We start from the raw sequence: 12001 nt of genomic DNA, 5'->3' as shown, positions 1-12001 counted from the left end.
CCTTTTAGCGATGATACTATTGATGCAAGCATTATTATGGATTCGTAAGATTACTACCTCCATTAAAAAATTGCACGTCCCTTCTGTCTAATTACATAGAAGTGTGATCTGCAGCTCAGCATGTAACTAATCGATTAATGTGAACAAAGTGGCGACTTTTGAACTCTGTGGACGGCATAATTTCTTGATGATAGTGTAAGGTTCTCTGTTTTGTTGCTTCTTCGGTCTCAGATTTCGTCTCTTCAGGTGCACATACAAATTTGATCACACTCTTTAAATAATAGTTTCCTGTTGCGTTGATGTCGCATTAAGTTAATTCGTTCTCCGGCAAATGTATTACTTTCAAATTCTAATTGTGCGTCTCTAAATTCTTCATGTATTCATTTGATCCTTGATGGCTTATTTTTCTGTCATCCACAGATAATCTTAATATCTCGTCCATCCATGGACCAAACTAGGTGAAAAAAGGCAAATGTGTATCACACTCGATGTGATTCTTGAAAAAAAAAATAAAGAGGTGATTTAAAATCATTTGATTAAACTTCTGGACTATGCCTTTGAACTCCACTTACGTGTCATTAATGGTATACTGTGGGTAAGTAACCCCCCCCCCCCGCCTGGATCATAACATGATATTTTCACCCCTAGCCATCATTAGTTGTATAGTATGTATAAATGGCGTATAGTAATAGGTTTTTGCTTTTTCATCATTATTTGGCTTGAAACTGTGCCATTAAAGCATTAATGTTTTGTCTCCATGGCGTTCCTTAACCTTAAGACTGCCCCCCGTGGTACCTACACGATCTTGTATACTGGTTACAACATCACTGGGTGTCGTGAGTCCGTCAGAGAATTTTTAGATTTATATTCTTTGAGTGAATAAATTGCATATTGACTAGGAGGCATTGGAGTTATAAATGTCCTTGGTTCCAATTTTAATGCGCGCCATCGAGAGATATCTCCCAAGAGTCACACATCGAGACAAAACATGGTATGTTTATATAATTTTTAAAAATGAAATATCATAGAGGGGCGGAAAGATAATGCCATACCTCGAGTTCCCCTTTATATTTATTGAATCACTGATGAAGGATAGGGACGAATGCGGGCGGATGTTATTTTTGCCACATCATTGCGTCCAGCATCATTTGACCACGAAAATGTCTAACAGAATAATGCACGCATTGCTTAAAATCAGGATTTAATATAATTAAACTAGACTAAATCTTGTACGCAAAGAGTTATCATGTCAGTGCATGATAGAAATTTCAACGCATTTATATTTACAATGCTTTTAAAGTGTTTTGCAGTTATCTTTATTAGCCATTATTTAAATTAGACGACAACATACATAATTATATGATTATAATCAAAACGTTCTTTTCTTTCCCACTTTAGAAATAAAATAGTATAAAAAATTCAATTTTTAACAAGAAGATTTCTTTTATATTATTTGAAATTTTGACTTATCTCTTTATCTAGTCTTATTGTTTGAAAATATTGAAAATAAATCGATAGATATTATTTTAATCGGAGTTAATATATTAAGTTTCGGTTCGTGTTTCGAATGGATGTTGCTGATAATACACTGCTAAATAATAAAATCTATCGTTATTTGAATTTTTTTTTTTAACATTTAAAGAATTATTTAATTGTGGGCGAAAATTACTTTACAAAATTTTGTATCGCTGAGTTTCTAGATATTTCTCATATTTGCTTTAATATTTCGTGGCCGTTGGAGAGAGTGATAAAGTAATTGTCTGCCTATTTTTTAAGTCCAAAATTAAACGATTTAATTTATATTTTTAATACATACGATATATTTTTGGTTAATAAATACACCTTTTGTTATTAAATTCATACAAGTTTTATATTGAAATACGTTAAACCGTATGATTAATTTTTCTTTATTTTTATTAGAAAGTATAATTGTAGAAATAATTTAAAGGTAAACAAAGATAGAGGATAGTCATAAATATATGTGATTGTTTCAGACAGAGAACCGAGAAAGAACATCAGCCCCTTGGTAAGTTTATTCCGGTCCTTATGAAAGTAATGGAATGTGTATTAATTATATATTTTTCTAATATATCAAAATTTGTACACAAATAACTGTGTGAAGTTTTGATTTAAATGCTTTTTAAAACTACTATTAAAGCATCCGTTTCAATGCTTACAAAAATGAAACTTTCAAAATGATTGAATTTTTAAAAAAAAAATGTTTTTGTGATTTAGCATCATGATGCTATTTAAATTAAAGAGCTATCTTTATTTAAAGTTCACAGTGCAGTTGTATCTTTCAACACTGTGAGTGGATATGTATCTTATCTGCCTTTTTTCTTTTGGCACATTACAGGCCAAATTGTTAAAATTAATGGTATTAAAATTGACACTGATATACAATTGGCAGAGATAAAGAATGGGAACAGGCATTTCGAAAAAAATTTTCCAATACTTTAATTAGTTTTAATTAATTAAGAATGAAGTGAAATTTCAATACTTTTAATGATAACTTCTGAGAATATTACCTTACACAAAGAGAATTACCACCATAAAATTCAAAATTTTTTTCGCCAACTTAAACACTCAAAATTCATATACTCATCTTTTCAATCATATATTGTTCATTTTCCATCAATCTTAACAGATTAAAAAAAAATATTTTTGGGTATAATTTGTAACAGTAGTTTCATTTGTTGAATTTAAATTGTACCTATTTCTTTGCTTCATGAACCTTTTAAATGACTTGTTTTTCTTCTTTTGAAAAAATTGTTGTATCTCTGATAATTTTTTTAAAACTAAAATTTTACTTTTCTCTGAAGCAATAGAAAAATGGTAAATTATTTTGTTGTTTACAAATATAAAATTTCTCTTTCTGGTCTCAAGTGTAAGGTGACTTTTATTCAATTATAAGATTTTTTCATGTCATATTTTTTAAATGTACTTGAATTATTTAGGATATTTTTGCAATTTATAAAGCTATAGATATTGTTAAAAACTTAATTAACCACATGATCTTCCTGGATGGAGCTAGCTGTCAATCCTGTATCACGTGGTCTCCCTGTTGTTGTTTAATATATATTTTTTTTCCAGTAGAAGCGAACTTCACTCCTGTACTAGGGGGAGTGTGATCACGGCTCTCTCTTTCTCCCGAGAAATTTTTGCGTAGTTCTCTATGCCTACTACACTATGGCGTACTCATGTGCATTTTGTTGTTGATATTACCAATAAACCACATAAAAGACAACATGTGTCTTCAAGTCATTTCACCCAGACCACAATCTTCATTATCGAATAAATTATTGTGTAATCATGAAATGCAATAATTTTATAGATATTTTCAATTATGCAAATGAAAACTCTTCTTATGTAAAGATTTAATGTCGTGACACATTTTTTTAAAAGCCTTTTAGAATATGAATTTAATCCAGAAATTTAAATTTAAATATACAAATATTTATTGTAAACTGAAACTAAGAAAATCATTTATTTTATAACAAAGCACAAAAAATAACTGATTTTAATCTTAAAAATAATTATACTTGAAACTAAAGAATATAAAAATCCAATTCAAGATTTAAAAAAATAATTAACACAATTATTTGTGATTAATTTAGAGTCAGCAGTGTTGATAATACAAAATTTAAACTGTTTATCAATTTAGAATTATTTTTATAGTAATATTGAGTTAATTTAATTGGGATAAGCTTTCAATAGAGCCTTTGAGATTTTTGTCTTTAAAAATATATGCATATACTTCGAATATTTAGAAACTTGTTTTTTATTGACTTATATTTAAGAAATTAATGTTACATTTAATGTCACAATAATTGAAAATATAAAAAGTAACAGAATATGGATTAAAATCTTTTAATTTTTGCAAAAAAAAAAAAAAAAAAAAAAAAAAAAAAGATTAACTATGTTTTATTCTAAGATTAATAATCTTAATTTTACAAAAAATAAGTTTAAGACTTAAATAATTTTTTCAATTCAAAAATATATTGAAATTAAATTGTATGCTTAAAAAATTAAACTAAGAATTCATCATGAAGCTTTAATAGTTAACAATATTTTGAATTGCTAAGAATTTTGTCCTGGAGTTAAATTAAATGAGTTGTTTGATTAATTATTCAGTGTCAAATGCACTGAAGCAATGCAGTGTAGCAATTAAATGATTATTGACTACAAGATTTTCTCAAACAGAATTGGTTCATAAAATGGAGCATGATTTAAATTAATTTATTCTCAAGTGTAATAATATTATGAGGGGGGGGGAGTCAGGGTTTCTTGGTTATTCCAATTCAAATTTGTAATTAACTATATTTATTCCAATCTTAAAAAGTAGTAAAAATATTAAATTTTTCTTTTCCAGTCCTTTTCAGTCACTACAAAACTTTTTTTTTTTTTTTTTGCCTATAATTTCTCTACTTAGTAGTTTTATTATGAATGTAATTTATTTACAATTCCTCTCATTCAGATTAGTTTATAACAAATCTCAAAAATGCATTAGACATTCTAAAACATTAATCTGCCTTTTGTCTATTGATAAGATAGTATTGTAAATAAATATGGCCTTCATGCTTATTTATATTAAGACTGATTTAATTTTGAATCTAGATTATGAAACATTACTTGCATGATTTTCTTTTATTGTAGAGATAAATTTACCTCTACTTATTTATCAAGCAAGTCATTTCAAACCTTCATCACTTGCTTAACTGCTTCAGAAATTATGTTTCGCATGCAACTTAAATAGCGGGAATTAATTGAGATAATTAAATATACCGAAATAATAAAATGAAATTTCATTAAAAAAGTTTCCAGAATCCGAGAAATCTAGGGAAAAAAATCTCAATTTCTTTTTTAATAAGCTTTATTTTTATTTTGGAGAATAAAAGTTAAAAAAGTATTTTTTTAAAAATTAAATTCAACTAATTTATTCCACAATTTTTAGCACCTTATTAATGCTAAAGCAATTATCCTGTCTGCCCCACCCTAGTTATGTGACTACTTGTTATTATTTAAAATAAATAATTGTCTAGTATTTTCATTTAAGTTTTTACACACTTTAAGACTTTAATTAGATAATATGCTTTGCAATGTGATGAAAAATTTTATATTAGTGAATTTAATATAATTGTAATTTCTACAATATAATTATAAAACTTTTTAAACTGAATTTTTTTCATTTCTTTTAATAGTTTTAATCACTTGCAACAATGTCTCTGTTTGATGAAGAAGCTTATTTTGGCACTGATTGTAAGTATTTATATCTTTGTTTATTTATTATTTTGCCTTTTTGGACTTTGTGTATTAATATCTATTAATTATTAAAAAAAACAGCTAAGATATCATTTTAGTCATAACTAAAATCTGATTATGTTCACTAATGGCATATAGTTAGTAACGAGTACTGATATTGAGATACCAATTTATAGTTACCAAATTTTATTTTGATGAAACTCTCATATACAGTTTCTATGACAGATACCATGGTATGGTTGGTATATATGTATATGTATTATTGGTATTGTCATTCGTGGTTTTATTGTAATATGTTAAAGGCAGAAGTAGGTTGCCAATTGTATTTAATCCATTATGCTGATATGGCCACCTAAATAAACAAGCTAAATGATATGCTAGTGCAATTATTCAGCTTAATTGTTGATATAGTTACTGTTGTTCATTGTTGTTTAACCTTTTTGTTTTAATAAGAGTCTCTATATTCCTGTTAATACAACTAAGCAAAATTCTATGATATTGTTTTAAAAATCTGTCCTTTGGCTATTTCAAATGCTCTAAATGTCACACATATGTTTATCTTTATTCTCATTATTCAAAAATAAAGTATTATTTTCAGGGAGTGAAAAGATTGTGATTCATGTTGCTTTTCAAAATGTAGGTTTATTAAGGTTGGAAAATTGTTCATGACCGTTTCAGATGATGCATATAATGTTTGCACAGTTTTCATTTTGAAAATTGCTGTCAATCTTGCAACTCACTAAATTACAAGTGAGAGATGTGAGTTTCGTAACTCTAAAAGTTATATTAAGGATTTTTTACTGCACTAAAATACTATTTTACCTGTATTTTGAATTAGAAATATGCCTTTATGATTGAGCTATTTGTAAAAATGATATATTTACCTTTTAGCCTTCAATACTCCTTAATTTTTTAAAAATATACTTCATTTTTACATGAGTATTTATTTTATTTATTATAAGAAATTATCCCATGCGTATTTGTAAAATAATCTTTCTGTAGTTGTTGATGTTCATGCATGGTTTGTGTTGCTATTTAATTTTGTTTATGATTGACTTTTGAGTAACTAAATCGAGTATGAGAAAGTATTGATGTCTTGAGAGGAATTGGAATTTGTCGTTTTATGGCACAAAAGCCGGGGTGTCGGCTATGCTGCACCAAACACAAGATTAAAGTATGAAACCACATAAATGGATGTAAATAATTAATATGAATTACTATCAGTTGGAAGCTTTTAAACAAGATTGCAGCTTTATTTAAAAAATCAAAACGAAAATCAGATACAGTTACAAAGCTTAAAAGACACTCAAAATCCTAAAAATTAGTAAAAAACATTGGTTATAACCTAAATTAGGGATAAGAAACCAATATTTCTAAGGAAAAAAAGCAAATTTGGGTGGAGTCTCTCTCCCACTATGTCCTTTAAGTCTTAAAACAGTTTTAAAATAGTATAAATGAGAAGAGTTAAAATCGGGACATTTTGTTAAAATATGGTCTATATGATTTTCGTTGCATGTTGTACGCATTAGTACTGATTCTCTAGAGAGCAAGTTTTTGTGAGTATGAGAGAGATTCTGTTAAATTTAGAGAGAAATTATTCAATACTTGGACCATTATTTACTTTTACTAAACTATTAATACTGATTAGGAGGTGATGAACTTATGGGTTTTCACCCCTGTTGAAAATCTGTGAGTTCTAGTAATGACTTATTCTCTTAATAAAACTGAGACTGTATTGTCCTGTTATTTTTTTATATTCTTAGAAAATAATCGATTTGCTCAGAAATAGGCTTTAATTCTTTGTCTTTGATCCATGACAACTGGTTCTGAGTATTATAAAATTTAATAATTTATAAAATAAATTATTAAAAAAATGACTTTTTTTATATACTTCATAGTTCATATTTTAACTTTGTTCTTAATCTTATTTTCAGTTGTTGAGATTCCATGTGAATTTTGTAATGAACTCTATCCTTTTGAACTTTTAATGGAGCATCAAGTAAGTAAAAAATGAAACTAAAAAATTTTCTTTTTTATTGTTATACCCATAAGTTGATTTGATTTTCTAAAAATAAATATATTTATATAATTTTAAAAATACATGTTAAATTATTGTATTTTTTATGTATTTATATGTCAGTTTATACCTTGACAGCAAGCTGAACTAAACTGTGCTGATTTCTTGTTAATTGAGACATAAATATTTTTATCACAAAATTCATTTGAAGTTACAAATATTCTAAAGACATACCATTGTATGTACCATGCTGTCTCATCTAGAATTCTAAATGCATATCCCATTACTTAATGAAGATTCTCTCCAGTAAAATCAACTAGGAATACTTGATTAAAAACTATGAATTATTTTTCTTGCCGTAATTTTTTTTTATTTTAAATTGCTATTTATAATACTACATTGGATATCATTTAGTTATAAACTACTACTCCATTTTTATTAGAAAGGAAATTTTTCTTTGTATTATAAGTTTTTTTAATCAGCTTCAAATCATATTTTAAAACATCTTGCTTTAAACAGAAATATTTTCAGCCACTTATTTGTATTATAATATTTTCATTCTTTTTATTTTATTGAATAATTGTATTAAAAATTTTTTAATGCTGCACAACATTAGCAACAGTAAAATAAGGCTGTAAACATTTTAATTTGAAACCATTTAACTAAGAAGAAATTTGTAGAGTTGTATTTTCTGTCTCTTCCTTCCAGTCTGGCTGTAGACCAGATTTACTGCATTTCAATTTTGATGATTTTGCACCAGTTGCCTCTGTTGCAACTGTTTCACCAAAAGCACCTGAATCTCAAAAAGTTGCAGAAGTTAAGCAGAAATCTTCTGATTTACCAAAAGTGCAAGTATCCAGTAGTGTCTTAAGAGAGACCACTAAAGCCTCAACAGAAAAGCAAGTAATGAAACTGTAGTATTTTTTTTTTAATTCATGTAACAATTGTTAATTTTATTCGTTGATGTATGATTATTTGCTGACATTCTGTATAATAATTTAAAGTAGCTTTTATATAATTTCTGTTTGGTTAACTGTAATTTAATGTATTTACTTGTTGTATCTGTAGACTGTGATATATGTTGAAAGAAGGTAAAGTAGTTTCATCTTCAGAAATTGATAACTATAACATAGGGTTAGAGAAAGAGGTTTATAAAGTTAAATTGCTTTTGCTTTGAATATAAATGCATATTACTGCAGACATTTGTTAACAATATACAAAACCCAAATTCCTTTAAAATGTATAAGTTATTTTTGAACTAGACTGTTAAATTTGTGCAATGATACCTCATGCAGATTTTCACAACTTTCTGATTGTTACTGATGTAAAATTATTTGATCATTTTCACTTTCTCTTATATGCAATATGCAAAGAGAAAATACTGTAATCATCAAAGAATTCAAACTTGAGATTTTGATGAATATCTCTGTTTCACACATCTTTAAATCCGAAAAAGTTTATCTTTAGGATTATGTCTGTTCATTGTTCTGTCTATGAACATAATAACCAAAGAATGTTTTGAGCTAGGTGGATAAAAGTTGATGGGCATCTTTGTATGAAATTTGTTAATTTCAATTCTATTTTGATTGAAGTCCAGTCATAGTAGTCTGTTTATTTGGCCGTCTTAGTTTAAATGTGATACCTACAGAAATGGATGGATTAAATTTATATGCAGATTTGACACTTAAAGTATAGAATCCATCCACTTAAAGTATAAATTTTTAAATTTTGAATAAAATCCATCAAGGAGTTGACAGTCTTTTTCTCTGAACTTCCACATATTTGCAAACAAAATAAAAATAAAATTAAAAAAATAAACCTTGTGACTTGAACAAATGAAATTTGGTATACAGTTTAAATATCTACAATATAGATCCATATCAAATTTTGAATAAAATCTGTCGATGATCTATATATATCCTGTAAAAACAAAATTATTTTTCAACTCTAAACATTTTTGATGTTTTAACCTTTAAAATATTCATATGATTGTTGCATTGTTTTATCAGATGTTTTGTTTAAGAAACTCGTATTGTAGTCATAATCATATAATACTATTCTTTTGTTATCTTTTTTAGATTCAAAAATCTTTTACAAATGGTTTAGTTCCTGTGAAGGGATTATTGCAATATGCAGTGAAATCAGAAATTAAATGAGCTAAAAAACTATAATACTTAATAGATAATAATATGCTTGTAATGATTAAAATTAAAATTACTCCACTAGTTTTCTATAAAATTCATATTTTATAGGTTCTTATAATATTTATGATCTATCTATGAAATGAAATAAAATAATATCTAAATGCAAATATATAATTGCTCATTTACTAATTCTAATGAAATGTATTTTTTATAATAGAATAAAGAGAGCAAAACTTTCTTTGATGATTTATTGAAAGATGATGATGATGATGATGATATTCCATTAATTTTTGAAGATAATTCACAGGTAATATTTTATAAATATATAAAAAAATTTCACAAAGAAATTCAAATTTTATTTAAGTATATTATGCAACCAATATATATATTTAAGTAAGATTATGCAACCAATAATTGCTACTTGATAATGATATAGAATTCAATTTTAAAAACTGTATACAAATTCGTACATTCTTTTAATACAAAATTGAACTGAGATTGGTTGAATAACAGAATATTTTCATTGCAATATTTAATTTTGGAAACTTTTAATATTAAATTTTAGTTTTTTAAAACAGCAATGTCTCTTAATTATGTATTTTGGATTAGTGTGATGTTATTTTATGCTACTATGTTCCTTTTATCTTTGTTGCAGATTGAAAGAAATATTTTAAACCTTTGGACTATTATTCATTAACATAATTCATTCAATCAAGAATCCAATTCCTTCTTTTTTGTTGAATAATCAGTCACATATGTCATGACATTTGCTCTCACAATCATCAATTTTTGGGAGAAATCTCAGACACTGCTTGATTATATATTCCCTATAAGGAAAAACATAAGTGAGCTGCCGAGTTATCACCACTAAATAAAGTATGTAATGTATCAGTTTTGATTTCATATGAAAGTTCAAAACTTTTAAATACATAAATGAAGGTCATATTCTCCCATCCAACTTCATTTCTACAAGATATTAACAAATCAAAGAAGAACAGTTTCCAATCTTAAGAACTAAATCTATCTTTTGTTAATTAATTTTAAAAACATGGCTACTGATCAGAATGTTCTATTATTATACTATCATAATTTAAAATTTAATGCTTTTTTTTATTTTAATAAAATGCATTTCATTAAATTTTGGTCAACATGATATATATTAATGTCATTAATATAGCCACTGAAAGCAACTAATATTAATAAGAATAAACTTTGTAACAATGTCAACTTTGATAAATTTCATCTTATCACAGCAAAAGATATTTTTATTTTTTTAGACATGATAATACTACAGGCTGGCATTTTATTTATAAATTGTAATAAGTATGATTAAAAAAATTTAACAGAGAACTTCACCAATCAGACTGTTGGACTAAGAGCTTTCAAATTTTTTTATGTTGTTTTTTCTTGGGTAGTAAGAGCTCGCCAAGAACATGTTTTTAAGGATTTCAACTAAAATGTTTAACAGAAATTAATCAGAATTTTAACATTTATTCTTATAACTTCAAAGCATATTATTGCAAAAAAAAAAAAAACGAAATCCTTTTGCATCACTTAAAATTACTTTCAGTTATGTCAATTTTATGTTTTACAATTTTAATTATTTAAAAATATTTTTAAGTATATTTTACAACAATACTTTTCAATGTTTTATTACTGTATTTATGTAATTGCACATTTTGACAGTACTGAATGCTTTTTCTAAGTTACACTGCTATTGTTATGTAATTAAAAGTAGGTTTAAAACATAAGGATAGACAAATTATATTGAAAGTATTATCATATTTTGATGTTTCAGACTAGAATTTAGAATCTCCACTATGTGTAAATTGATGTTGTGGGAGTTAATAAAAGAGCGTGCATAAATGCTTTAAGTCTTTCACTTATTTAAAATTCTATGTCACAGTTGTTATTGCAGCAACTACCTACCAACTAAAGTTTTGAAATAAGGACAATCTGTTTATTAGTATTAATGCTTAATATGTTTTTATTTCATAAGTCTGATGAAATATAAGTTGATTGTGTAGCATTCGTTCTATTTAGGAAATTGAAGTTAAATTAATGTCATATGGATCCAGTGTTGGGAAAAGAACTGAAGAAGAAAAACCAAGCTTTAGACCCCCACCATTACCACTTTTTGATGACCAGAATGAAAGTAAAGATATGTCTAATGTTATTTCAGATGATGATGATGGCGAATCTTTGGAAGATTTCTGGAGGAGAGCTGATATCAAAAATACTCAGAGGCTTAGAAAATTAAAAATATAACTATATTTTCTACGGGTTATTTTGTAATGCTAAATTTTATTTGTTTTTTAATATTCAATAAAATGTATTGTGAATATATTGAAGTCTTACTTAAAGTATTTAAATTGAGATCTTTATTATAATTTTTTTTTACATGAATGCCCACTGTTTGTTCATTCACATCATGACCCAAAAATTAATTTTTAAACTAAATTTCTAAAACAAATGACATGTAGTGCCATTTGAAAAAAAAAAAGAAAAAAAATGCTTTAAATTATTTAAAAGTTGTTTATGTCATTTTAATCAATAAATTAATTTACTATTAAAGAAA

At 26.3% G+C, this 12001-nt stretch overlaps 1 protein-coding gene across 4 annotated transcripts; it reads left to right on the top strand.

Annotated features, from left to right (window-relative positions):
* Positions 1-1549: 1549 nt before the first annotated feature.
* On the top strand, positions 1550-11765 carry LOC129972749 (uncharacterized). Of its 4 annotated transcripts, none has more exons than XM_056086996.1 (7): positions 1550-1752; positions 1995-2026; positions 5202-5259; positions 7197-7261; positions 7988-8182; positions 9641-9730; positions 11467-11765. In XM_056086996.1, exons 3-7 carry the CDS (start codon positions 5220-5222, stop codon positions 11689-11691), a joined length of 615 nt encoding a protein of 204 aa, XP_055942971.1. In that variant the 5' UTR covers positions 1550-1752; positions 1995-2026; positions 5202-5219; the 3' UTR covers positions 11692-11765. The 4 variants fall into 4 exon arrangements, with proteins under 4 accessions (XP_055942971.1, XP_055942970.1, XP_055942969.1 ...); XM_056086995.1 differs by having other exon boundaries at positions 1949-2026; XM_056086994.1 differs by having other exon boundaries at positions 1921-2026.
* The last annotated feature ends 236 nt before the right edge of the window (positions 11766-12001 follow it).

This window comes from Argiope bruennichi, chromosome 6 (assembly GCF_947563725.1).
Source record: "Argiope bruennichi chromosome 6, qqArgBrue1.1, whole genome shotgun sequence".
NCBI classification, from domain to species: domain Eukaryota; kingdom Metazoa; phylum Arthropoda; class Arachnida; order Araneae; family Araneidae; genus Argiope; species Argiope bruennichi.
Note: the sequence above shows the minus strand (reverse complement) of the source record. Positions and strands in the feature narration are given on the sequence as shown.